Source organism: Rhineura floridana, chromosome 2 (genome assembly GCF_030035675.1).
Source record: "Rhineura floridana isolate rRhiFlo1 chromosome 2, rRhiFlo1.hap2, whole genome shotgun sequence".
In the NCBI taxonomy this organism is placed as follows: Eukaryota; Metazoa; Chordata; class Lepidosauria; order Squamata; family Rhineuridae; genus Rhineura; species Rhineura floridana.
In genome coordinates, this window is record NC_084481.1 from 99026251 (window position 1) to 99053977 (window position 27727).

Consider the following 27727-nt stretch of genomic DNA (forward strand, 5'->3'; position numbering starts at 1 on the left):
TCAACTCTTGGGGATCCAAGGAGGACTTTTTCAAGATGGTCTTTATCACTGCCTCCTTGAGGGCTGATGGCATTGCACCCTCTTTCAAGGATGCATTTACCACTGCCTTGATCCCCTCGCCCAGTCTCTCTTTGCAGCTCATAATGAGCCACGAAGGGCAAGGATTAAGCAGACAGGTGGTTGGCTTCACAGTGCAGAGCACCTTGTCCACTTCCTCAGCGAGGAGAGGCTGAAACCAATCCCATTGGACCGGAATGCAACTGGCTGACTCTGGCCCACTTCCTGTGTCCATGGCGTCCGGAATCATGCTCTTCAGGTGCTCGATTTTATCAGCAAAGTGTTTAGCAAATGTGTTGCAGGAGGCTTTAGAGTGCTCCATGGGTTCCTGCGCAACTGGACCGACCAGGCTACGGACCACTTGGAACAACCTCCTGGGACAGCACTCTGCCAACGCAATAGAGGCAGCAAAGAAATCCCTCTTTGCTGCCTTTGTTGCCACCTGGTAGGCCGCTATTGCTGCTCTAACCAGTGTTTGATCGTCTTCAGTGCGAGATTGCCGCCACCGGCGCTCTAATCGTCTCACCTCCTGTCTCAGACCCTGCAACCGTGGTGTATACCAGGGTGCGATCTGAGTTCTATTCAGAGGGAGAGGACGTTTCGGAGCCACCTGATCTACCGCCCTAGTGATCTCCCTATTCCACTCCAACACCAGGGTTTCGACCGGGCGTCCTTCAGCAAACTCCAAATTCCCCAGCGCATTCAGGAATCCCTCAGATTCCATCAGGCGTCTGGGGCGGACCATCCTGATAGGTCCTTGTCCCCTGCGGAGGGTGTGCGGCATTGAGAAGTCTGCCTTCACCAGGGAGTGATCTGACACGGGGCTAGAAGAAACGACCCCCATTTTCAGAGCACTCCCCTCCCCTCCCGAGACAAACACAAGGTCAATGGCATGACCGGCTACATGGGTGGGCCCTGTATTACTAAGGTGCAGTTCCCAAGAAGTCATGGTTTCAAGGAAATCCCGAGGGGCTCCTGTGAGAGCGGCCTCAGCGTGCACATTGAAGTCCCCCAAAACCAATAGGTTGGGGGAGAGCAACCGCACGTCCAAGATCACCTCGAGCACCTCGGTCAGGGAGTCTACTGTGCAGCGGGGTGGGCGGTACACAAGTAGAATCCCTAAACTGCCCTTTGAGCCCAGCTTCCAGTACATTTGGGCCCAGCTTCCAGTTATCTTCTGGTTATGGGCAGGCCCGGAACAAGGGATGGATATAACGCATCTATCCCTTGTTCCCCTAAGTTGGCGTGGCCTGCCACCCACGCCTCTCCAGGATCTGCCGCCCAGCCTTGTAATCTCGTGGCTCCCCCCTCCTCCCATAACACTCCCCTCCAGTCTGCACATGCCCTCCTCCCTGTCTGCCGATCAGGCAGGCCCCCCCACCCCCAATAAGTATGTATAGATTGCCCGTATCTCTTCTGTTCTGCGAGGTGGAACTGGCTTGCCCTCTTGCCTCTCGTCGTTCCCAGATCTCCCCCACAACTCCCCCGTCCTACACAGCTGGTCTCTGCACTCCTCGCCGCCTGCCCAGCACGTCCAGTAGCACCGTCTCTTAATCGAGACCCAGTGGCCAGCGCCTCATCATCTGCCCCCCTCACGAGTTCTGCTTCCTGTCTTACTCCACTGTTGCGGCCAATGGATGTTAACAATGATGTTAAGTATTTATTTATTAAATTTATATCCTGCCTTTCCGCCCAGAAGGAGCCCAAATTTTAGTAATTTAAACATTTTTATTGTGTTTTATGTATTTGATGGGGTTTTTTTGTTAGTCACTTTTAAGTCATTTTATAAAGAAAAATGGAGTATAAAATTTAAAATAAAAAAACATTTTTACAACAAGCTGTGTTTGACTTACCATATCGATCAGATGATTTTTACAACATCATGGAAAACATTAAAGAATATTCGTGGTGGTGTACTGTAACTAACCTGATCTTCTAATGCAGCCTCCCTCTGGGAGGCAGATGGGAATGTGTGAGACGACAGCAAGGTTGATGCAGTGCAAATGCACAGGTGGGAGCACCAGATTGGCTCTGCTAGTGCATTTGTATCGCACCAACCTCACTGCCTCTCCCTTCACATCCTGGTAAGCAGCAGTGATGCAACCAGCTAGAGGTCAGGCAAGCAGAGCCATCCCACCATGCCATCCACTAATGTGCATACTGTATGTGAATCACTGTACAGGAACAACTCACTACATTGTAACTGCAGCCTTAAGAAGCTTTCACAAGGTGGCCTTGTGAGCTATATAGCTGGGTGTGAATCTGGATGTTTCTGTTGGGGAGGTGGAGTTATGTTATTGTAGGTCTTTCATCTGCTGATCTTAGGTTGGTAATGTTGCATTTAGTGCACACAGGCAGTGTATTTCAGACAGAGGAGGTTGAAAGTGGTTTAAGATTTATAGCAGTTCTGTTCAGATGCTCATGCTGGGATAAATTAAAGATTTAAATAATTAAAAATCAAGCACTGATTCATTTGTGTGGTTATTAATATTTCATAATAACTTCAGCATTGTTTTTTCTTTTTCATTTTTGAGCAAAAAGGATTTGAAATCCTCACACAGCCATGAACCTTGTTTGATGCCCTTGGGCCCAACCTACCTCATAAGCTGCTTGTGAAGATATAGAAGGAAGTATAAAATGGCTGCAAAGGGGGACTTAGGTTGCAGTCCAATACATATTTATCTGAGAGTAAGTCCCATTGAATTACTTCAGATTAGACATATATTAGATTAGTGCTTGTATCATAGGCATCAAACTTTGCTTCCTTTAACCAAAATGGTGCATCTTTATAAAGGAAGGGACATTTTTTGTCTATCCCCCATCCCCCTTAGTACACCTGCAGGCTTCAACTAATCTGGCATGATTGTTGTGTGTTTACTCCAAGGTTGATGTGTACAAGGGGCCCTGTTACCATGAATCCTCTTCTGCCCTTTCCTCACAAACAGTCCTAGGCTCCCTCACCTGGGAGTAAGTCCCATTAAACACAAAGAGACTTGCTTCTCTGAGTAGACATGTATACCATGGGATTTTTAAACATCCACCCACACTTACTGTGTTGTAGAATCTGCAAAAAATAACTTATAAGGTGCATCTGATCTCATATGGAGATTACAAGGAGACAGAAGCCACTAGCTAAGTGCAGGGGAGGGAGAAACAGCAGCTCTTTAGGATTCCTGGTATCCAAACAACTCGCTTATCAGTCACAGAGACTGAAGGCTTATTTTTATTGAATAAAATACAATTTTATTGTATTGCCACCCTGGTCTTCTTTGGGAGGAAGGGCAGGATATAAATTCAATAAATAAAATAATCTTAGAAGGTTGCTTAATCTTAGAAGGGGATATGGGTGTGGGGGGCATGGTGTGACTATTATGAAGGGACCTGCACTTCTAAATTTGCCACTACACTACTGTATAGTAGTATTTCCTTGCAAGGAAATTTTTACACATACCTCATTAAGACAATTACTACTTGTGAATAGGGACTGAGGAATATGTGGCATTGATTCATAGCTGATGTAAGACTAGTCAACCTAAAGTTCACCAGAAGCCTTGACCTGCATCAATTTTCAGAAATTAGGATGGAAGCTACTGATCATCTGCACTATAAATAAACATTCAGATTTTTTGGTGAAATGACTTCTGTGTAAGCCATTTCAATAGTCAGCAGAGGGGCTGTGGAATCATTGTAAGAAGGAAAGGTGATCTGCATAACTTGTGATAAGCAGTTTCTTCAAGTTAAAGAAGAGAATATGAGTTTCTGCTTCAGAATAACTTTGAAGGGCAGCTGCTCACACAAACTTTGGGTAAAACTTTTATCGTGTCCTTCTCTGTGATGTTTGTCAGTGACCTCCATTAAATTGGTCAGTAGGCTACAGCAGGAATGTTCTCACTGTCAGATTCCAAGGAGCAGCTTGTTGTTTGATGGTCATGCTGTGCTCTTAGCTTCCTTCCAGATTGTTAACTCAGAGGGAATGACTCAGCCAGCAGATGATCTTTTTGATAGTGCAGAAGCAGCATACCTCATTCTACCCCTTGGCTCCGTTGCACCGACTTGCTCAACAGCTGCTCTGGGACCTTGTCAGTCTGATTTTTATGAATCACAAATTCATAGGGCTAGATTGGGCCTGCAGAGCAATGGGGTGACTTGGGCAAGGAACCAGTGTGCAGACTGCAATGTGTAGTAATTCTCAGTGCTACTTATCAGTCTGATTTGCCACAAATTTGATTATGAGCATCATGTAGCTGCATATCATTCATTTATTTAAGCGGGGGAACTAGCCTCTTCTCCCCCCCTCCCCAATTTATTTATTTAGTTCTGCTTTGGATTCAGGCAAATGTGGTTCTGGGTGACAGGGAACATCAGCTTCATTAAGGATTCTTAACAGAGTCACTCATTATAACAGCTCAGAGCTTGTGGGGAAGGGGTGGGTGGGAGACATTCTTCTCCAGACATTCCTTCTGAAAATACAAGTAATTCTTCATCTGTCAAAAATGATTACTAGAGGTGTTTAAAACTTATTTTATAAATCAGGCCATGAACGAATGAAATCGCCTTGTGGTCCAGTCCTAACTCCTAAGATCTGAAATGTGCCGGGACCTAAGTGGTTAGGATAGGCCATGCCCACAGCTGTGACTGGTATTGCAAAATATGATACAGTCATTATATCGTGTCTTAGGCTGGTAAGGCAGGTGTGAACCTTTTAGCATTCAGGTATTGGGTTGCTATAACAAAAGTTCTTTCATTAATTCAGATTGATGCTCAAAACTAAATGGAATGTTACTTGAATCATATTTAGATTAATCAATGACCTACCCAAAGTTATGAACTATGCTTAAAGGCTCAGAAGAAGGTTACCACTTGTTTGAAGATTTAGGTGTGCTTTTGTGTATTTCGCAGCATCCTCCATGGTGAAGTATGTGTGGGCTGGGGGAGGGGAGAGAGAGAAGGTGCTGCAAGAGAATTGTACCAACTGGGGCAAGGATTCTGACTCCTGAGCAATAATACTTCTTGCTGCTGGTTTGCAGTTTGGGCTACAAAGGATCACAAGAGAACCTGGCAGTCCATAAGTGGCTTGCAGATAGTTGGGAGTGCTGAATCTGTGTTTGACCATCCAGAAACCTTCTATCAGAAAGCAGAATCCTGGATTTGGAAGAAACCAGAAAGACACAGAGTTAATCTCTCTTCATGAGGCATGTTGCTTGTCATGCCAACCTCCTCCCTACATTGTTTTTGTTTTCTGGCTTTAAAGTTTTTGCCGTTGGATGCTAAAGTTTTGATCAGTGCAGGTGTGTTGTCTGTGGACTATAATGAGAGATCAGTGAACTATTTGTTTTAATTAGGACTGATACAAAAAGTTTTGCTGTTGTTGCCAGGGAGATTCTGCGAAGTATAGCTGTTGCCAATGGAAATATTATGCTGGAAATGAATCTTGGCTTCAAATCAAGTAGGAAACTTAGTTGTTAGGGTACAGGCCTGGGGGCTGTACTTCCCCATGATTGGGAGTGGTGCTCTCTGCTTCAGAGAAGCTAAAAATCTAATGGTGTCTTGTGTTTCTGGTTTTGTAGGGTGTCATTGCCGAACTGAAAGTGAAAGGAGATCCTCGGGCAGCTGATGTCCAGTGTGAGGAAGAAGGGGATGATTCTGATATGGTAAGTGGCTCAGGTTTTGAACATATGAACATATTGAAGCTGTCGTATATTGGGCTGGTTCAAACATATGGCTAAACCACAGTTTGTGAGAAGGAGCTTAGCCTCGCCCTGTCTTCACACACTGTTCCCACATCCTCTGGTGCAGCTGTGAAGATGAGCCAGGAGGCATTTGCTTCCATTTCAGGTTAACTTGCAGTGTCATCTGAAGCTGGAGAAACTGTGGTTAATCTTAACTATGGTTAGTGCAAACAAACCAAATTCAAAATGTTGCTTATGAAGGTAGCTTGTTTTCATAAACCATAGTTAAAATAAACCACAGTTTAGGATTTGGATGACATGCTAATCTGCACTTCATTTAAAATTAAAACTGCCAGTTTTCTCCTTGCAGCTATGGCAGGGTAGAACACAGCTACTAAATCAGATCAATAGTTAATCTGGGCCAGTATTGTCTGAAGGCATACCTGTTTGCCTATGCCTTTAGGAGGGAGTAGTGAGAGGCTAGTCAGTCTCATCTTGTTTAATTTTTTAAATGTTTTTGTGTGTATGCATTATGGTGTTGTATTTCTTATTTAATTGTAACTTTTGTGGTATATGTGCCCTGCCTTGGGCTATGTGGTAAAGGGGAAAGTTATAAATGGTACAAAATAAATAAATGCTCTTGTTTGGGAGAGGCTGTCAGTGCAGCTGCCTCTCTGTACCTCGAGAAAGACCTCATAGTGCCAGACAGGCAGCAGCGTTTGTCCAAGCTGCTGCAGATAGTCTATAGAATTCAAAAGTTTAAGATTGCTCCTGAAGAATGAGCCTCTATTCTGAAATGCATTGAGCTGTAATAACTCATTTCTTCATTTGGGAATCTGTGCCTCCTTCCTAGTTGAAATGATCCACCTTCCTTTCATGGAAGAAGTGATAAAATAAATTAAGGAGTCCTTATTCCAGTTTAACAAAAGGCAATAAGGAAGCCCTTATTGGGGGTGATGCGAAGAGGGACCTTTTAGGGGCTTGGTGCACAGATCCCAGGAAGTTATTGCAAAATTGGAATGCTTATTGAATGTTTTCTTGAATATTTGGTGGGGCCCATTTGAACATGGCTCATACTCTTATTGAACCATAAAAAGAAGTGTGCCCATTGGACTGAACCATTTGGTTTATAAACCCTCACTTTTTGGTATTTCCATAAGCCAATTAAGATGTTTTTCACTTTCATTTTATTCTTACAGCCAACAAAGAGCAAGACTGCAATGATGTTTGTTTATTATGCTGCCCTGGTCTCCTGCTGGGAGGAAGGGCAGGATATAAATCAAAGAAGAAATAAATATTTGATGAATTTCTATTCCACCTTTCTTGAAAATTAAAATTGACGCTGCTTACAAGGTTAAGCAACAGTCTGCATTTGCCACTAAAATATTTTATCATGCAACCCAAGCGGAAATACAATGTATAACAAATTAGTAAACCAGTCAGTTAAATGCTGCCTTGAATAAATGCATCTTCATTTGCCTCCAGAAGTCTAGGAACATCTGATGCCAATGGGTTCCTGTAGCAAGGCAAGCCATAGAAACAGAATAGTAAAAGGCTCTACTTCTACTGATGTAAACCTAGTTGGCAGAGAATAGAAGCCTATAGCAGAGACCTTCCTTGCCCACCTAAGAGGCAAGGTGAGCTCATATGAAGAAAAGAGTTCCTTAAATTAAGCTGAGAGAAAACATCCCTTCCCAACAGAAAAGTGTGGTGCATGGATTTATTTTCTGGTCCAACCCAAACTCATTTGCGTTAATATGAACTAGGCATGTTGATATATTTTTAGACCAAACTTCTGGTGGTATGGACATATCCCAGCTATTGTGTTTTTTCCCCCAGGAAACAACTGATTATACTGAATACATTAATCAAATGAGGGCAACCATCCTTTGTTCATATCTTCTGTAGACCAAGAACACTACTTACCTTTCTTCCTTCATTTTTTAAAAAACTCTTTAGATGTCTGGAGATGGTGGAAGTGGAGCTGAAGAAAAGCAACAGCCATCAGAAAAGGAAAGGGTGAGTCCTAGGCCATTTTCCTGATGTTGCTTTGCCTTCCCTTATATTACCATGTTGAAATGCACATTTTCAAACACTTCTGTGAATGATCCTTGCAGTTAGGTTTGATGCACATGGATTGGCGGCTGCTGTTGTTATTTTGCTTCTTTTTTGCTCTGGTTGAGGCAAATCCGTGGTCTGATTGCACGACACCACTGAGACCTACACTGAGGAAATTGATAATGTTTTGCAAAGTAGTAGCATCTGCTTGTGGTGAGTGAGTCATCTGATTCTTGTGCTACAAGGATGGGCTTGCTGCAGGTAGAGGAAGAAAAGTGGCCATCATAAACACTTAGTTGATCACTTGTGTTAATACTACTACATTTCCAACAGGAAAATACAAATGAGGTATAGCAAATAAGAACCAATCCCTGCACCGCCCCCACCTCCGCCAGTGGAAAGTTCTCCACTTCGTTTGTCATCTTGTGGTTAGAAGCTACAGCTGTACAGTGTGTGACACCAATGTATTGTGGATAAAAAGGAAGAGTTTGGATGTGAGAGATGATCAAGATTACTGTCAGAAGCAATATGCCTCTGAACACCAGTTGCTGGGAATCTCAAGTGGGAAGAGTCCTATTGTACTCATGACCTGCTTGTGGGGTTTCCAACGGCATCTAGATGTCCACTGTGAGGACAGGATGCTGGACTAGATGAGCCTTTGGCCTGATCCAGTAGGGCTCTTCTTCTGCGCAATCCTCATGGCATAGGGCACTTTGTTATCTTTCAGTCCAGTCCATGCAATATATGTCATGAGGATAAAATGATAAGAAAATTCTTCATATCCTGAAAGGTGCTATAAACTTGAAAAGCAAAGCTAGCATCTTCTTCTGCTTATTATCTTTATCTTGAGAGAGAGATAGAACTCTTTTCTGATCAGATCTCTTTCCCAGGCTATGTTCACAAGTAACAAGTGAATTGGTGTTTGCATTTCCTACATTTGCATATTGAATGTAAAAGATGCATTGATTAGAATGTACATGTGAATTAAAATGGTTTTCTTTGATAGCTGAACAACCAACCTTCAGAAGTGCCCCTTCTCAGTCTGAAAGGTCTTGCTTGCGCCAACTCACTTAATCATCTCACCCTTAGGTAGTGCATGTTTGGGGAAAGAAAGCCAGCATAATGGCAGGGACCCCTTTCCTTCCTCAGCTAACTTTGCTCTAAATAAGCAGAAACCCTAAGCTTGGTTGCATGCCTTGTTGACTTTAAAGCACAACTCTACTGTTGTAAGTAGAAAAATCATGAAAGCTTCAAGGAACATTGAACATCTGATAAATAAGTGTTGTCTTTCCTTTAAGCAGTGACGCATGTAGGTAGTGTTATGTAGTATTAACTGAAAGAGGTCAGGGAGGTGGTAGACTGAAAACGCAGCATGATCTGCAGATGCTGACCAAGGCCTTCCTAGAGCATGTCTACACTTCATATCAGCCCATGAACTGTGCTCCTGCAAGTGACTTCATGCTATACTTTACTGCATTCCCAAGAGTAAGTTTGGAAAGAAAAGGGATCTCTACCCTGTGCAAATGGCCAGTAACTGGGGTTATTTTATTTTTAAGATAGTGATCTATGCAACCCTATTCTAACATCTATGATATTATAATTTGAGTTCCTCCTGCTACTTTGCATTTTATTTAGCAACAGCAATATACTAAGCATTTTATGGAACATAAAAGTAGTGCAGCCCCTGTCCAGAAAGGTTAGAATCTGCAAGGGATGGGCAAAGCAGATATAGGAAGGGAGCAGTGTTTGGCACTTAATCGTTGTTTGTCAACAATAATAATTGAGATAGAGTAAAGAAGAGTTGGATAGCAGCGGATGAGAAGGTAAAATGGGATTAGAATGATTCAAGAAGGCCTCTTGTAAAGACATTGATGCTTTATAAAGCAACTCTTAGCTTAAACCTATGATGTATTAGGATATACAGAGGTGTGTAAGATCTCAGGTAGGGGTCTTTCCTACCCCTGCTACTTGAGATCCTTTTATAATCAGCAATGCTGGGAATTGAAATTGGGGCTTCTGCATGCAAAAAATGTGTTCTACCACCAAGCAGCAGCCTCTTCCCTATTGTGCTTGATAACTTAATTGTGTAAAATCTTACTGAGCTTGTGTTTTCTGTGACCGTTGCTGTATCCTGTGTAATTTCTGGAAGTTCACAGTTCCCTATATTTACTTCTGGATCAAGAATGGCCAGTCTCAAGAGGCGCAGCATTTTTTGTGTGTGTGTGTGTGTGTGTATGTGTTTTGATGGAGGGGAAAGAAATGGCTTGGACCAGGCTTTTTAGGATTTTACAAGTGATAACCAATGCCCCAAATCATGCTCGAAAGCAAACTGGCTGCCAAGTTTGAAGAGTGATCAATGTAGTACACTTCTCTAAATCTAGCCTCAGCCAAAAGGCAGATGATGGTGTTTTGACCACCAGCAACATTTTGAAGAGTTTTCCAAGTATTCCCCACATACAGCATATTAGAGTAACTGATAGCAGTTGTCAGGATATGAATGAAATTGGCAAGTACCTTGACTTCCAAGTAGGGCTGCAGTTGGCGCATCACATGTACATGGTGCACACATGATGTGTTTATGCATCACATTGTTTCTGTACACTAAAACCATAGCTTCAAGCATTATACATTTCAGTTACCCAAAGAAAGATTTCAAGCGTCCAAAGAAGATTTGCTAGTTATCCTCTTACCACCAGATGTGCAGGGCAGCCTGGAAATTTGCCCCTTTGTGCTAATCCAAAGAATGTGTCCAAGCGTAGACATCCGTAACATTGAGGATATGAGGTTGATCCAGGGCAATAATGCTTTGAGGCAGCTGGTTAAGCTGGACTCCTCATTTCCTATTAACGAAGGATTACTGCTGTTGGGACTTTGGCAAGGTTCAAATGTTTGGCTAGGCATACTTGGCATGCTCCTGACTGTTTTTAGTGGTGTGTCACATAACTGAAGACTCTGTTACTACTGCTACTGCTACTGCTACTACCACTACTACAAATAAACAAACAAAGAAACAAACAAATAAATAAATGCTACTACTACTACTTTTTCTGCCCTCTGAGTTTCATCAGCCACATCTGTTACTGGCCATGGTTAATATCACTTCTTTTTGTTGTTTTATTTCAAGAGCTAGTCCATTAATAGTGTGTGTTTGCATCTGGTACACCAATGCAATATTTTGAATGGTGAGATATAGTTAAACTTAACAAGACTGAGAGCGAGTACGTGAAAACATGGACAATTTTAGTGCAGTCCATTAGCCTTTAAAATGTGTCCCTCAAGTGCACAAAACTTTCCTTCCTTGACTAATGCATATATTTTCTCTCTCCAAGAAGACATCTTGATATGAGCAAAAATATTTTCACTTGGTAGAAAATTGCTCTTCCTGAACCTCACATGTTTTGTCACTATCTGCAACAAAAACTAAGCATCTCAAAGAAAATATTGCCTTACCTCACTACATTCCTGTGTCTTTTCTAAAAATGAATAATTTTTTTCCAGCTGATATTATTTCTTCTAAAACAGCAAGTGTTATTACATTGTAATGAGACTGCATAAACCCATTGCCCTTAGCCCTATTATCAGTATAACTCCAGTGTTACTAGCACTTTAAAATCACTTACCGAACAGTTGTATGCAGTGCTTTTATTTGGTAAAAAATGAGGTATCAGTACTTACATATTGATAAAAGTGCTGTGGGTGCCAGCACAAAATGGTTGCCATGAGCAGGGAAAAAAAAAAAGGTAACGGTACTCAGCATCAGTTAGTACCATCACAAAAAAGTGCTGTTTGTTTGGCTCGGAATTCAGAAGTCCTGAGTTCTCCCCCAGTTTTCCAGCAGTAGCTCTGAACTCCCAAACCATCCCCAACTGAGGGGGGAAACCCACAGAACAGGGGTGGCAGATGAGGCAATCATCTCCCTATCTTGTTTCCTTCCACTGGAGTCAATGAAAATTAATTAATTATGGCAGACCCTGCCCTGGCATAAATTTCTGGCATTTCTGTGTGTGGGTTCTTGACATGGGAGAAGGGCATGCGTGTTTAGGATGTAGTGTAGCTGTGCTCCCCCTCATGTCTTGCCCGTGACCCCACTGCATTTTAGGGAATCCTTAGGAACTCTGCTGTTGGGCAGCTTTACCACTGGAGCCCATCTGTAGCACTTGGTGCCAGAAGACAATCGTTTCCCATTTCTGGTGGCATTGAGAGCCTCCTGCATCCTTCTAAGGCCTTCGGCTGGCAAACTGATAAGTGTAGGATTGCACCATTATACTGAGCTTTTTTCATCTGACTTTAGAGCTTATATTCATTAATAGGCAAAAAAACCTTGCGGTTTCAGAATGTACTTATAGCCAACAGATATTTCTATCAAACTTTAAAAACAGGGATATTGGGCGGCTATAGTGAATGCACCAGGGGAGCAGGAGACCTGACCTCCTCTCTGAGATATTGTACTGCCCTACAAATGTGTAAAAATGCAAACACAATTTTGGTTGGTCTTTCACAGTCTGATCCACTTCCTGTGTAGCTTGGAAGAATTTGGTAACATGTGCCTCTGAGCTTATCGTGAAGGGTGCTGAGAGTTGCTAGGAGACACCATATTTCCCTCATAGAACTACAATCCCTTGAAGAGGGGTCTGTCTGTCTGTTGAACCACTCTGGCCACTGGAGTTATGTCAGGGGAATAAGAGTCTCCTAACAACTCTCAGTACCCTTCACAAACTACACTTCCCAGGATTCTTTGGGGGACGCCATGATGGTCTAAAAGTGAAATAAAGGTCTGGTGTAGATGTGGCCACCTGATTAGCCAAGCCAAACAGCTGTGAGTTTGGCTTTTAGAACACTGACAGTTGGTTCTTACTGAGCATGCCTGATATAATAGACTTAAATGTTGAATTTCTTAAATTAATTAAAAATCAGCCAGGCATTTTTTAAACTGTTAAACCACAGATGATGAAGGTCAGAGTATGGGGCAAGGTCAGTAACAGAATTACAGGTACTCTGTGAACATGGCTGATTTTTAATGAATTTCAACAGAGACCACTACCAGAAAAAAGTCCAACAGGGATCTGGATTTCCCCCCTCTTGTTTTACACTATGAATTCTCGATTCCTTCTGACTGTTGTGTGTATTTCCATGAAAATTTAGAGGCTTGTTAAGCTAGCGGTTCTGAGTTTAGGACTATACGTTTTGTAAGGTTTTGTTTTGAAATGTGCTTATGGGAAGCAGTAGAATGACATGGGGGGTATTTTCAATGTAACATTGTGGAATGTGAAAAATCCATGCTGGCTATAGTATGCAGCCACTCTTGTGGCTGTATAATTATTGACACAGTTGTTGTTTAATGTCTAATTCTCGCTTTTTAAATTTTCCACATAAGAAGTATAGATTTAAAGCAATGCAGTCCTCTCTTTGTCACTCTCTCTCTCTCCCCCCCCCCCCCCCGGATTCATGTTGCTATGTAGCAAATTTTCTACATGAATTTTCTTGTACAAAATAAGTCCATGCTTGTCATCAACTCCGGAGATTGAGGTCTTTTGAAATACCATGTATGTCTAATTTGTTGGGTTTGTATTCTATTTCTACATCAAGCATGGGGATGTTTTACCGCTCTGTATGAGATCCCTAAAGTTGCCTCTGAGAATGTAGCCTCAACAGTGACATACTGCCTCTTGCCACACATTGACAACACATGCTTTGGAGGTACTCCTTCTGTTCTCTGGCTAAGTGTTTGAATTGCCACTCTCCCTTTGTAGGCTCCTATAGAATGTTGATCTGAGTATCTTACTGAAAATGGGTAACAGAGTCCCCAAAAATGCAGTGCCACCTCCTTGCTCATGCAGTTCTTTGTACAAACCTAGATTTAAGAATCCCCACTTATGTCCAGAAGCTAGCTGATGGATAGCATTTAGATCCTATTCATTTCACAGCTGCTTTTGTGTTTTCCTTCAAAAATAAGATAACTTAAGAGTTTTCCTTTCATTCCTTTTCTCGAGGGATTACTAGAAATCTCTCCCTGGCTTTGAGATAAGAGCCATTTTCCCCAGCCAGAAGTAGTGCAAGATTAAGTTGCAAAAACAACCACTTCATTGCAGGGAAGCAGGGACGGCCTTTCTAATGTTTATTTTTCCAAAGTAGATTTTTACACATTCTGAAACCAGCTGGATTCTCCTTAGTATATAGAATCCTGGACCAATATTACTGAAGTGTTAAATCAATAAACACATGGGCTTGAGTCAGAGATAGGTGATAGGCTAATGCTCTTTCATGAGTAATCTTAGTTTTCCTGAAATAAATGCAGCCATGCGCCTGTCACTCAATTACACTCATGATGTGTGTATTTTTAAATTGCTTTTATATGTTACACATTTGACCCTGAAAGCCCCTGTGTTTGGATCAATTCTGGACAAATCTAATGATGGATGAAAATAATCTGTAGCAGTAAGCTCAGACCACAACAGCCAATATACTTAAGCAAGTGCTCTCATTTAGCGATGAACCAAGCATCTCTGACCTTTGAATTTGCTGTCCCCTAGGAGGACAAACCTTGCAAGACTTGGGATTAAGGGTTGTAGCACAGTATTGTTTAATGCCTCCTGTGCTCATCCTGGGTTTAATATAGATATGTGTATGTTGGGAATTGGTTTGTGTGAAAGGTAAGCTACAAGCTCATTACATAAAGCCACAATGTTTCTTAAAAGAGGTCTCTGAAGCAGGGAAGTTGACAGTACTTGCAGTACTGAAATCAATGTAATGAGATTGCAGAAATGTTCAGTAGTTTTTATGTGAAGACTCATAATCATACATTGCATTTGTATACAGAGTTACTTTGGTTGTGTGTGTGTGTGTGTACATGGCAAGGGATGCTTTTTGTTTTGCTCACATTATAATTATTTATTCTCTCCACCCCCAAGGACTCATGGGGCCTTAACCTCAATAGATACATTGAAACCAATGAAACCAATTTTAAATGCGTATCTTTAAGAGGAAAACAGTAGACAAAAATATTGGCAGCTATTTATTTTTTTACATTTTCATCCTGCTCTGCCTTCAGGGATCCCATTGCTCTCCCCATTTTAATTTTATAACACCCCTGGAGGTAAGTTAGAGTCAGAGAGTGACTGGCCCCAAATCACCCGGTGAGCTTCACAGCTGAGCAGAGTTAGGAGTTTGAACCTGGACTCCCTCATCCTAGTATCTTCAGCATTACACCACATTGGCAAACAGTAGTCTTCAAGTGTATAATGAAAGCAGGGAATTTAGGAATATAGGAAGCTGCCTTATATTGAGCCAGATCATTAGTCTACCTAGCTGACTGGCAGCGGTTTTCCAGAGTTTCAGACAGGATTCTCCTCTAGCCCTGCCTGGAGGTGCGAGCATTGAACCTGGGACCTTCTGCATGCAAAGCGGATGCTCTACCACTGAGCTACAGCCCCTCCCTGAAGGACAAACAAATCTAGTTTCTATCAGAACATGTACCTTAGGACAAAATATGTTAAGATACATGACTGATTCCAAGTCAGTCTGGTGGTCTTCACTTTTCTCATGGATTTGGATGTGGAACACACATGCCACCTAGTGGCCAGTAGTAAAACAGTAGATGACCTGATCTGTGAGTTCTAGGCAGAGATGTAAGATTTCTGGAAATTTTGCAGACTTGTTGGTGTGTATGAAATATATGAATTATATCAAACTTAAGATTATCAACTTTATAATACTGAATTCTTCAAAATTGTATCATCTTTTGTTTTAAAGCTGCTTTCTTCCCATTTCTGGAGTAAGCCTCATGTAATTCAGTGGGATTTGCTTTTGGGTAAACATGCATAGGAAAAAGCTGCAAGTTTCACAGAAACTGTAGATAAAATTAGCTGTCCACAATTTATTTGTTCATTTTATTTCTTTTCCATTCCATCTCAGTAAATAATGTTGTTGTTATGTGCCTTCAAGTCGATTATGACTTACGGCGACCCTATGAATCAGTGACCTCCAAGAGCATCTGTCACAAGCACTCTTGTAAGTTCAGGTCTGTGGCTTCCTTTATGAAGTCAATCCATAAATCAATCAGTAAAAATACTTTCTTGAAGATATTAGGATAACTCATGGATATTTTTTTCTCGGGATCAATGTCTATAAAAGATCCATATCTTCTACCTTTGAACTTCCAATTTTGAGTTTCATGGAGTTCAAAAATCGTTTTGCATACATTAAGCCAGCTTTTAAAAGCATGTTTATTTTGTGTGTGTGTTTTCAATCAATTATCAGTTTGTCAGTTGACAGCAAAGACCAAGGAATCTGAGACAAATCAGAAGGTAGGCTGTGCTGTACAAGATCTTTCTTCTATGATGCAGAAATAGTTTGCTTGGCAGATTCAGACCCAATTGCTGAAGACGTTCTGTATTCTGCAACATTTGAAAGTACTTTTTCAGCAGCTGCTCCTAAGACTTGTTCAGGCGTCTAATTGTTTAGTTGTTTAGTTGGCAGTGGCCCAATTCGTGCATGGGAGGAGGAGATTTAAATCCTCCATTCTTGGTTAACTACAAAATATGTTTTGCATCTATGTTTGACAGTTAGTGGTTTGTTCAAACCATAGCTTGTTAAGAAGCCAGGATTTCAAACTGTGAACAAATCTCCATTTGCTATCTTCAAATGATGCTGAAGATTTCACTCTTTTCCCTTGTGGATGTGTCTGAGGCTTGTGTTGACTCCTGTGTGTACCAATAAATTATGATTTCTTGTTACATCTGAACCAGGCTGGTAGCAATGCTATATTATGAATGTTATGTTGGAATTTTAATTCTAAGAGCTTTACAGCAGCATGAATTGGTTGTAACAATATTGTTTTAAATCATTGTTTTAAAACTAATTTTCGCTAATAAATATGAAATAAAATGTTCAATTTGCCTATTTCAGACCCTTAAGATAGGAAGTTTTCTTTCCCATTTTTTTAAAAAAAACCAAGATCTTTGCTTCTCTAATCTTAGAGATTTAACATTATAGTTCAAAGTTTGCATGTTCTATTGAGGTGAGATCATAGAATCAACAGTGAAAGAGCTCCCCATTATCAGACTGAATCATTTTGTAGGAGCAGAGTTTGTGTTAGGTTTCCTACAGCACAATATGTGAAAGTTTACTCCAGTCCTTTTGCCTTGGCCAGGTGACTCCATTGCTCTCTAGTCTGCCAGAACCCCCACCTGTCACTTCTCCCCCAACTGCCAAAAAGCCCACACAGCCAGAGGAGAAACTCCACCTGCAAACAGAACTAACCAAACTGGAAGAGAGGCCACCATTTGCTTCAGGAGGTAAGTCTAGTGTTTCTAATGTTGGCAACCATCCATTTAAAAAATGGGTATCATTTAGTTCTGACCATTTAGGCTGTACAGAAATTAGTGGAAAAAAGAAACCCAGAGTGTCATATATTCCTCATGATAAGCTTGGACTGGGGGCAAACATTTGTGGTGCTTATCTAGAGAAAGCAGACATGTAGGAGCTGGAGTTATGATGAAGACAGTGTTTTTACAGCAACAGGGCTAATTTTGGAAGGACCTGCTGAGATTAATGGAGAAGTCATTGATTTCATTGGGTATACTCATATGTCTACCACTGAATATCACCCATGATTTTTTCAGACTGGGGCTTTGTAAGATTTTTTATTGTGATTAACAAGAGGGTGTTATAAAGGCATCAATAGTTATTTTTATCAATTTATTTATTCTTATTAATTTAATGAACAGGACACAATTATAAGTGTCGTGCATGTCAGTAGTTCCACCACCACTGAAGCTCGGGTGGTGGAGGCCCGGGAGAGGACATTTCCAGTGGTGCTGGCCTCTGAATTGTGGAACTCCCTCTCCAGCAAGGTGCATCTGGCAACTGCATTGCACAGTTTTAGGTGAATGCTGAACATGCACCTCTTTACCCTAGCCTTTGACACCTGAAAGATATATTTTAGGACAAACCCTATTTTGTGATTTTAGGTTATTTTTAATGCTGGTTTTTAAAATTGTTGTAAAACACTGGCGATCACTCATGGCTGAGTAAGATTGTCTTCCAGGATAATTTGGTCGAAAGATGCCTGTGCGTGAATTTGTTTTATGTGGGGAGATCAGAGCACAACGATCAACACACAATCTTGACAGAAAAAGGCTTTGATCCAATGGCCTTCATCCACCTTCACAGCCATTGTAACATACACATTGTTATGCTCTGCCTCTTCTGCTGTTGAGGACATTCTTGGATCGTTCTTTGTCTGGTTCCTCTCCCTTGATCTTAATGCCATGGGTGACCCTGCTGGGAGTTCATGACTCCTGACGGCATTGCTCATAGGGTTCACTGGAACACGCAAGCCCACTCACCACTACAAGGTGATGATCCATCAAGTGAGGTATATCCCACTCTTCCTCCCAGTAGGAGTCCAGGGCGGCAAACAAAAACACTAATACCTGAAAACATCATAAAAACAGACTTTAAAATATATTACAACAAAACATCTTTAAACACATATTTTTATAGTTTTAAAAACATTTAAAAAAGCAATTCCAACACAGATGCAGACTGGGATAAGGTCTCTGCTTAGAAGGCTTTGTGAAACATAAAGGTCTTCAGTAGGCGCCGAAAAGATAACAGAGATGGTCCCTGTCTAATATTTAAGGGGAGGAAATTCCAAAGTGTACGTGCCACTACACTAAAGGTCTGCTTCCTATGTTGTGCGGAACAGACTTCCTGATAAGATGGTAGCTGCAGGAGGTCTCGCCTACAGAGCGTAGTGATGGACTGGGTATATAAAGGGTAAGATGATCTTTCAGTTATTCTGGTTCCAAGCTGTGTAGGGCTTTGTACACCAAAACCAGAACCTTGACCTTAGCCCTATAGCCAATGGGCAGCCAGTGCAATTATTTCAGCAGCAGGATGACATGTTGGCAATACCCTGCCCCAGTGAGCAGTCTTGCTGTCGTATTTTGCACCAGCTGCAGCTTCTGGACCAATCTCAAGGGCAGCCCCACATAAAGCTCATTACAGTAATCCAGTCTGGAGGTTACCAGTGCATGGACAACAATGGTCAAGCTATCCCAGTCTAGAACGGCTGAAGCTGCTGCTGCTGGTGGTGGTGATGATGATGATAATAATACTGTTTTAAGCACCTTTCATGCTAGATAAATTGTGGGATATGACCTTCAGAATTATAAAGAAAAAGGAATTTTTTAATCAGTCCAGTCACCTCTGACAGTGTTTTCATTTTGAACTTGAATGCCATGTCTGATTTTCATTCTCTCATATTGCTGCAAAGCCCCATTATTCTCACTACAGATAATATATAGTCATTTTTTTGTATTTCCATCACAGTTGGAGCCAAAGGAGAGAAAGGGGATCCTGGTGAAAAAGGTGAACGTGGCACTAAAGGGGACTCTGGAGTTGGTGAAGTTCTGTCGACAAATGGTGCTAAAGGTGAAAAGGTGATGTAGCTCTTTTTTCCCATTTTTGTCTCAAAGTGTCAAGTAGATCCCTCCCCGGCCCCAGCCCTTTGCTTCACTTTTTCCCTGCCTTGAGCTTTGCCTCCTCTTAGATGCCTCCATTTTTGCGGATGTGGCTGAGATTGGACTTCCTGAGCATTTTGTTGGGTTGGACGAACAACATTTTGCTCTTTCAGGGTGAAGAAAAATTATGACTTGTGCATGAGCAGTGAAGTGAATCTTCACCCAAACTGGTCAGCTTTAATGAACTTGAGAAGGCTTATTGTAATTATCATCCTGCCATGATGCTTTCAGTGCAGGGAGAGAGAGAGAGTGTGTGTGTGTGAGAGAGAGTAATGCCAGCTCAAAACAAAAGCTTTTAGGAAGGAAGGAATTGAAGGAATCTTGATATCATCACAAAGGGGGATGAAAGATAAGTGGAACTATAACACTTGCTCATATTTTGCTTCTCACCATGTATGAAATCTTTCTTTCCACTACAACATTCCACTCTCTTTTTTCATATTGTCACTGTCATATTTTATGCTGAGGACGTGAATCTGGAACACAGTTGTTTGGAGGACAGTGTTAATGGCTTTTCTGATGGAAAGGCAGAAAACCTATCTCAGCCTTCTTTAACCTGGTGTGCTCCAGATGTTTTGGGCTTCAACTCCCATCAGCCCCAGCCAGTATAGCTGAGCTGGTTGGGGCTCATGGAACTGTTGTCCAAAATATTTGGAGGGCGCCAGGATGGGAAAGGCTAGCTTATCTGATTGTAGAGTATGGTAGGAGGTGGATGTAGAAGTGAATGAACTCGGAAGAGGGAGGCTTCTTGTGTACGGCATGCTAATGTTCCCCCATTTTGAAGTAGCCGCTGCTTGCGACCTTACACTGTGAAGGGTTCTGTGGGAGATGAGGTTTGGATTGTTTGTTCATGATAAACATATTAATCCTTGTAAATGATCCACCAACTCCTTTCCTTTGCCACAAAAGGTAGCTTCATTGTCGATAGGTGCTTGTTTCCAGATACAGATAATGCAACCTCATTATGCTGTTTTTTGAATTGATTATAGCTATGCTATAATGTAAAACTTTCTTCTGTTTTTGCAGGGAGAAAAAGGAGAGCTGGGTGTTAAGGTGAGCACAGTTGCTGTATTCTTTGCTTCTAGAAGAAGTTTCAAAGGAGTATTGTGATGATAATTTATTCAGTTAGATTCCTATAAGGAAACTTAAAACAGAGCCATCCTATATAATAACAGTGAACTCAGTCTCAGAGTGTGGATCCTGATGTAGTCAAAACAGTACCACCTATGTTCATGATGGAACCCCCAAAACAGCCCAGCGAGAACTGAGTGTGCTCAATGGTTGTGGCATTCTGGCAGTTACAGTAGGGCCCCACTCATACGGCGGGTTATGTTCCGGAGCCCCGCTGTAAAGCAAAAACTGCTGAAAAGGGGAACTCATTAAATAGGATGGCATGTGATGCCCGAAAACTGCCTTAAAAGCGGAACAAGCGCCGTATGCAGGGCTTTAGTCTAATTGCGTCTAATTGAGACCGCTGCATTAGCGAAGCGCTGTAAAACGAAGCGCCGTAAAGTGGGGCCCTGCTGTACTAAGGAAATGGAAAACAAAGTGGGGAGGAGGAATTGGAATGGAGTATCCTGGAAAGGCATGGCTGGTTGGGATCCTAAACCGAGGCATTTGTCACTGCAACATTTTGTTGCAAGTCCCACTTGTTTTTTATTTAAATCAGAAGTTCATAATCACCATAGAACATAGGAAGCTGCCATGCTCCAAGTCAGACCACCGGTCCACCTAACTCAGTATCGTCTCCAATACAGTGGCTTCCCAGGGTTTCAAACTGGGATGCCAGAGATTGAATCTGACCTTCTACATGCAGCTACAAGTGAGCCGCATCCTTCCACTGAATCACCCTTAAGATTTATGTAAATTAGAAGCTCATCTGCTGAATCATCCCTAAGATTTTACTGAGTATAACTCCACAGCAAACAAAAATCTGTCTCTAGTTGTGCTAATCCCAGATGCTATAAAGGAAGAAGAGAACAAAAATAATTTTATATTGAGTGGAACCCTTCCAAATGCTAATGGGGAGCAACTGAGGCATCTGGACTAAAAGCACAGGGCATTGCTTCAAACATTAATTAGGCCAACCAAAATATCACAAAATAGTGTGCAAGCTTTCAAGTTCTGAAAAACTCATCACTAGGCTTGATGGTACACAGAGCAATGGTGGTGACAGGGAGAAAGAGAATGATTTTTTGGCTGAAAGTCATGGAGTCTGCATCTGGTCATAGTCTTAAGGTGGAATGAGGGAGGAGGAAGCTGACATTCAAATGGCACCACTTAGGTACCAGGTTGCAGCAGAGCCTACTGGGAGGAAACAAGAGACGTAATTCACGTATGATTGCTATTCTCTGCACAAGGGTAAAGGAGGCATGTACAGCTCTTTTTTTTAAGAGACTTGGTTATTTGACCTGTATTCAGCACACAAACGACCAGATCTGTCATCTGATTTGTATTCTAACCTGGGTTGCTGTAGTATCTTGTCTCCAATGCTTAATGATGCCAAATGAAAAACTGCCCAGAATGCACCTTGGAACTGAGTGGTGGTTTCTGATGTGATGATGTCTGTACTGGAACTTGGATGCTGGTGTACAGCCATATTCTAGAGCATGGTGCTAATAAAAACTGCAACAACAATACTATCAGCATGAGATGAAGTTCTTGTCAGTTCAACATTCTGGTGGAATGCAGTATTTTTACAATTGTTGTTATTGTTGTTATGTGCCTTCAAGTCGATTATGACTTATGGCGACCCTATGAATCTGTGACCTCCTATAGCATCTGCTATGAACCACCCTGTTCAGATCTTGTAAGTTCAGGTCTATGGCTTCCTTTATGGAATCAGTCCATCTCTTGTTTGGCCTTCCTCTTTTTCTGCTCCCTTCTGTTTTTCCCAGCATGATTGTCTTTTCTAGTGAATCATGTCTTCTCATTTTGTGTCCAAAGTATGATAAACCTCAGTTTCATCTTTTTAGCTTCTCGTGATAGTTCTGGTTTAACTTGTTCTAACACCCAATTATTTGTCTTTTTCGTGGTCCATGGTAACCGCAAAGCTCTCCTCCAACACTACATTTCAAATGAGTTGATTTTTCTCTTATCCGCTTTTTTCATTGTCCAACTTTCACATTCATACATAGAGATCGGGAATACCATGGTCTAAATAATCCTGACTTTAGTGTTCAGTGATACATCTTTGCATTTGAGGACCTTTTCTAGTTCTCTCATAGCTGCCCTCCCCAGTCCTAGCCTTCTTCTGATTTCTTGACTATTGTCTCCATTTTGCTTAATAACTGTGCCAAGGTATTGATAATCCTTGACAAGTTCAGTGTCCTCATTGTCAACTTTAAAGTTACATAAATCTTCTGTTGTCATTACTTTAGTCTTCTTGATGTTCAGCTGTAGTCCTGCTTTTGCTCTTTAACTTTCATTAGCATTCGTTTCAAATCATTGCTGGTTTCTGCTAGTAGTATGGTATCATCTGCATATCTTAAATTATTGATATTTCTCCCTCTAATTTTCACACCTCCTTCCTCTTGGTCCAATCCTGCTTTCCATATGATATGTTCTGCATAAAGATTAAACAAATAGGGTGATAAAATACATCCCTGTCTCACACCCTTTCCGATGGGGAACCAGTCGGTTTCTCCATATTTTGTCCTTACAGTAGTCTCTTGTCCAGAGTATAGGTTGCGCATCAGGACAATCAGATGCTGTGACACCCCCATTTCTTTTAAAGCATTCCATAGTTTTTCATGATCTACAAAATCAAAGGCTTTGCTGTAATCTATAAAGCACAGGGTAATTTCCTTCTGAAATTCCCTGGTCCATTCCATTATCCATTGTATGTTTGCGATATGATCTCTGGTATCTCTTCCCTTTCTAAATCCAGCTTGGACATCTGGCATTTCTCACTCCATATATGGTAAGAGCCTTTGTTGTAGAATCTTGAGCGTTACTTTACTTGCATGGGATATTAAGGCAATAGTTCGATAATTATTGTGATTCCTGGGATCCGCTTTCATTGGAATTGGGATGTATATTGAACGCTTCCAGTCTGTGGACCATTGTTTTCTTTTCCATATTTGTTGTCAAATTTTTGTCAAAATTTGGACACATTCAGCCTCAGTAGCCTGTAGCAACTCTTTTGGTATGCCATCTATTCCTGGTGATTTGTTTCTTCCAAGTATTTTAACCTCACATTCACTTCGCTTCGCATTCACATTCACTTCACATTCACATTCACCTCTCTTTCACCTCACATTCTAAAATTTCTGGTTGTTCATCATACGGTTCCTCCATGAATGAATTTGTCATCCTTGCATCTCTTTTATAGAGTTCTTCAGTGTATTACTTCCATCTTCCTTTTATTTCATCTTGGTCAGTCAGTGTGTTCTCCTGTTGATTATTCAACATCCCTACTCTTGGTTTAAATTTGCCTTTCATTTCTCTAATCTTTTGGAACAGGGCTCTTGTTCTACCCTTTTTGTTGTCCTCTTCTATTTCTATACAGTAACTATTGTAATAGTTCTCTTTGTCCCTACGTACTAGTCACGGTATAGTTGCATTTAGGGTTCTGACAGTGATTCTATCTCCTTTTGCTTTTGCTTTCCTTCTCTCTTCAACCATTTTAAGAGTTTCTTTAGTCATCCGTTGAGGTCTTTCTCTCTTTTTAACTAGAGGTATTGTCTTTTTGCATTCTTCCCTATTAATGGCGATTTTAACGCCAGAATAGGTCCTAGTGATGAGGCCCTTTATGCCCACTTCCATGAGTTACCGCCTATTTCTGAGGAGGCCTTTATTTTACCAGTTCGATGTTCAAAAGATACAGGGTTTAACTATGTGGGCCTATGCCTTGTTCAAATGTTACATACCTGGTGTTGGCTAATGGATCAGTTGATGGCGATAGAAATGGTGAATACACTTATTTCTCTGGTTCAGGAGCGTCATTAATTGATTTTTTTATAGTTTCTGCTGACCTGATAAGCACTGTATCTTCTTGTTCTATTGACATCCGCTCTGAAAGTGACCACCTCCCCTTGATCTTGATATTGGGCTGCGGTAACTATATTATCCACGCTGCGCAACTCCCAACTCTGAACATAGAACTGGAAACAAGAGCTTCCCACGTCAGATGGACGCTCAAGTTGGAGAAGAACTTAAAAGAGACACCACAGTCAGACAACTGTCTCCATCATCGTGAAATTTTGCTTACAGCGGCCCCTGGTGAAGCTATGCTTGCTGCATATCAGGAACTGATTGCAGAAGTACAACAACATTGCCTGACTCCCAACCCGGTACCTAGGTCTGCTATGCGCCCCCACAATACTAAACTGTGGTTTGACCAGGAATGTATTGATCTAAAAAATCTGTTATTTAAAAAATATAGGGAGTACAGATCCAAGAATCTTCCTCTGCTACCCGCTGAATGCATAGATCTGAAGAAAAGCTACAAACATCTAATCAAGCAGAAAAAAAGAGCAGCGCAGGCTCAGCAGTGGCAGTCCCTGATTACAGCCTCAAGGACTAAGGACTCGTCCGCTTTCTGGAAGTTAGTGGCCAGGGGCTGGCCAAACACCATTGCTAATTTTGATTACCATATACCTGTGAACTCTTGGGAGTTATACTTTCAAAACATCTACTCAAGTGCTCAAGTCAGGGTTCATCAGGTTGAGATTCCTCCAAAGGATCTCCCTAACTGGCCACCAGTCTCTGTTAAGGAAGTCATCTCCTTAATTACTAACCTGAAGCCGGGTAAAGACCTGGGCCTGATAATATCCCCGCTGAAGTATTTAAATCAGAGCCAGAGGGGTGGGCTCCAGTCCTGGCAGCTCTATTTACGAGCATCGATCAAACTGCCCGTATTCCTGAGGACTGGGGCCTTGCTATTATCATCCCCATTTTTAAAAAAGGCAGCCGGGCAATCCCCGACAATCACACAGGCCCATTAGGTTGCTGAATCTTGTCAGCAAGCTATATGCAAGACACCTACTTATAAAATTACTGACCTGGCTTGAACAGGAAAACATTTTGGAAGAGGAACCAGATGGTTTTAGAGCGAACTGCTCAACCATTGATCATGTTTTTGTCCTCCAACACCTTATAGAAAAATATACTAAGAGCACTGGGGGGCTTTATATGCAGCCTTTATAGATTTTAAGTTTGCTTTTGATTTCATACCAAGAGACAGGCTCTGGGCTAAACTGGAGTCTGCTAATATTGACAGATGGCTTTTAGCTCTTATACACTGTTTATATCAGAACACTCAAGTTCGTATAAGATGCAACAGTGCTGGCAGCTTGACTAGGCCCATCACCATTTCTAAAGGAGTCAGACAGGGCTGCATTTTAGCCCCTACACTTTTTAATCTTTATATCAACTCCCTAATCAGAACCCTGACGGAGGTTCCCTCGCATTATCCTACTCTTGCAAATAGGCCAGTATCTATTCTCCTTTATGCAGACGATGCAGTACTTCTATCCCTTACTAGCACTGGTCTTCGTTGTCTGCTTAGAGTCCTGGCTAGCTATTGTAACACGGAGTCGTTGGTTATTAACCATGACAAATCCAAGGTCGTTGTGTTCTCCAGAAGAGGGAAAAACATGGTGGCTAAATGGGACCTCCCTAGTACAAGTACCCTCATATAGATATCTTGGGATAACCTTACACTCTTCCGGAGCCTGGCATCTACAGACAAATAGCACCATGGCCAATGCTAAGAGGAGCACCAAGGCTCTCCTCTCCTTTTGTTATAAAAAAGGTGGACAATTTGTGCCATCTGCCATACAGGTATTTATTGCCAAAGTTATTTCCCAACTATTATATGGTGCACAGACAAGTGTTTATGGCAAACTTACTTCTTTCGAAACCATTCAAACAAAGTTCCTTAGGAACATACTGGGCACTCCCTTTTGTGTCCCTAATACCATCCTATGTCTGGAAGCCGGACTCCTTTCGATTGAGGCTCGTATTTGGATACTCAGGTTCAAGTACTGGCTAAAATTATTGTTTCTTCCTGTTGGCCTAGCCCCTCTTGTTCTATCTGATGTCTTCCACTCAAAGTGGAAGAAATCCTTAGCCATTAAACTCTCAAGTTTAGGCTTTTCCCCCTCCTCGCTTCTGTCAGCAGGTTTCTCTCAAGCGAAGGTCTCTGCCCCTGTGATCTTGGTATCATTGAGTCTGCGACTCATGTTTTATTAGAATGTTCTTTTTATTATGATCTTAGACGTTTGCTCATCACCCCAATTTTACGAAAAATCCCAGGTAGGGATGCTGCATTTTACATGAAATATCTTTTAGCAGACACAGATCCTCGAGTCTCATCTAAAGTGGCGAGCTTCTGTGCTGCAGCTATCAAACATCGAAAAGCCTTATTAACACACTAATTTTAACAATGAGATTTGGTTTTAATCAGAGATTATGTAGCACAAGTATGTATATTGTACTGTTATTTGTGGTTATAATTTTTATATTGTATATTGGCTGGTCTTTGACCGCAATAAAGCAAATCAATCAATCAATTCTTCCCTGATAATGGAACTTCACTCCATAGTTCTTCTGGTTCTCTATCAACTAAGTTTAAAGCCTCAAATCTGTTCCTTATTTAATCTTTATATTATTCTGGGTTGTTACTTAAATTATATTTTGGCATTATGATTGCTTTGTTGTTCTTCTTTTGCTTTACTCTGATTTTCGATATTACCAGTTCATGATCTGTACCGCAGTCTGCTCCTGGTCTTGTTTTCGCAGAAAGTATGGAACTTCTCCATCTTCTGCTACCAATTATATAATCAATTTGATTCCTATATTGACCATTGGGTGATGTCCACATGTACAGTTGTCTTTTCGGTTGCTCAAAACATGTGTTTGCAAGAAGCAAATGATTGGCTTCACAGAATTTCTCCAGTTTCATTTCTATCTCCTAAGCCTCATTTCCCCACAATTCCTAGTTCTTCTCTGTTTCCTACGTTTGCATTCCAGTCCCCCATGATTATCATCACATCTTGTTTTGGTGTGTGATCAATTTCTTCCTGTACTTCTGTGTAAAATCTCTCCAATTCCTCTTCTTCTGTGTTTGCCGCTGGAGTGTAGACTTGGATGATGGTTATGTTAATAGGTTTCCCATTTAATCTCATTGATATCACTCGTTCAGACCTTGCGTTGTAGCTCCTAATTGCTTTAGCTACATCACTTCTCACTATTAAAGCAACCCCATTTCTTCTTAATTTCTCATTTCCTGCATAAAATATTTTGTAGTTGCCTGATTGAAAATGTTCCATTCCCATCCATTTTAATTCACTCAGGCCAAGTATTGTAATGTTGATACATTCCATTTCTTTGCTGACAATTTCTAACTTTCCCTGGTTCATGCTTCTCACATTCCATGTTCCTATTGTGTGCGTTGTACAACTCTGGACTCTC

General features: G+C 41.5%; 1 protein-coding gene across 6 annotated transcripts in view; it reads left to right on the plus strand.

Moving 5' to 3' along the window:
* Window positions 1-27727, plus strand: part of COL18A1 (collagen type XVIII alpha 1 chain) — a 228100-nt gene that overhangs the window by 150957 nt on the left and 49416 nt on the right. For all 6 annotated transcript variants that reach the window (XM_061609743.1, XM_061609738.1, XM_061609739.1 and 3 more), the window contains 5 exons: window positions 5625-5708; window positions 7686-7745; window positions 16933-17077; window positions 19119-19228; window positions 20336-20362. In XM_061609743.1, the coding sequence (XP_061465727.1) occupies window positions 5625-5708; window positions 7686-7745; window positions 16933-17077; window positions 19119-19228; window positions 20336-20362 (426 nt within the window). The remainder of the gene's footprint in view (window positions 1-5624; window positions 5709-7685; window positions 7746-16932; window positions 17078-19118; window positions 19229-20335; window positions 20363-27727) is intronic.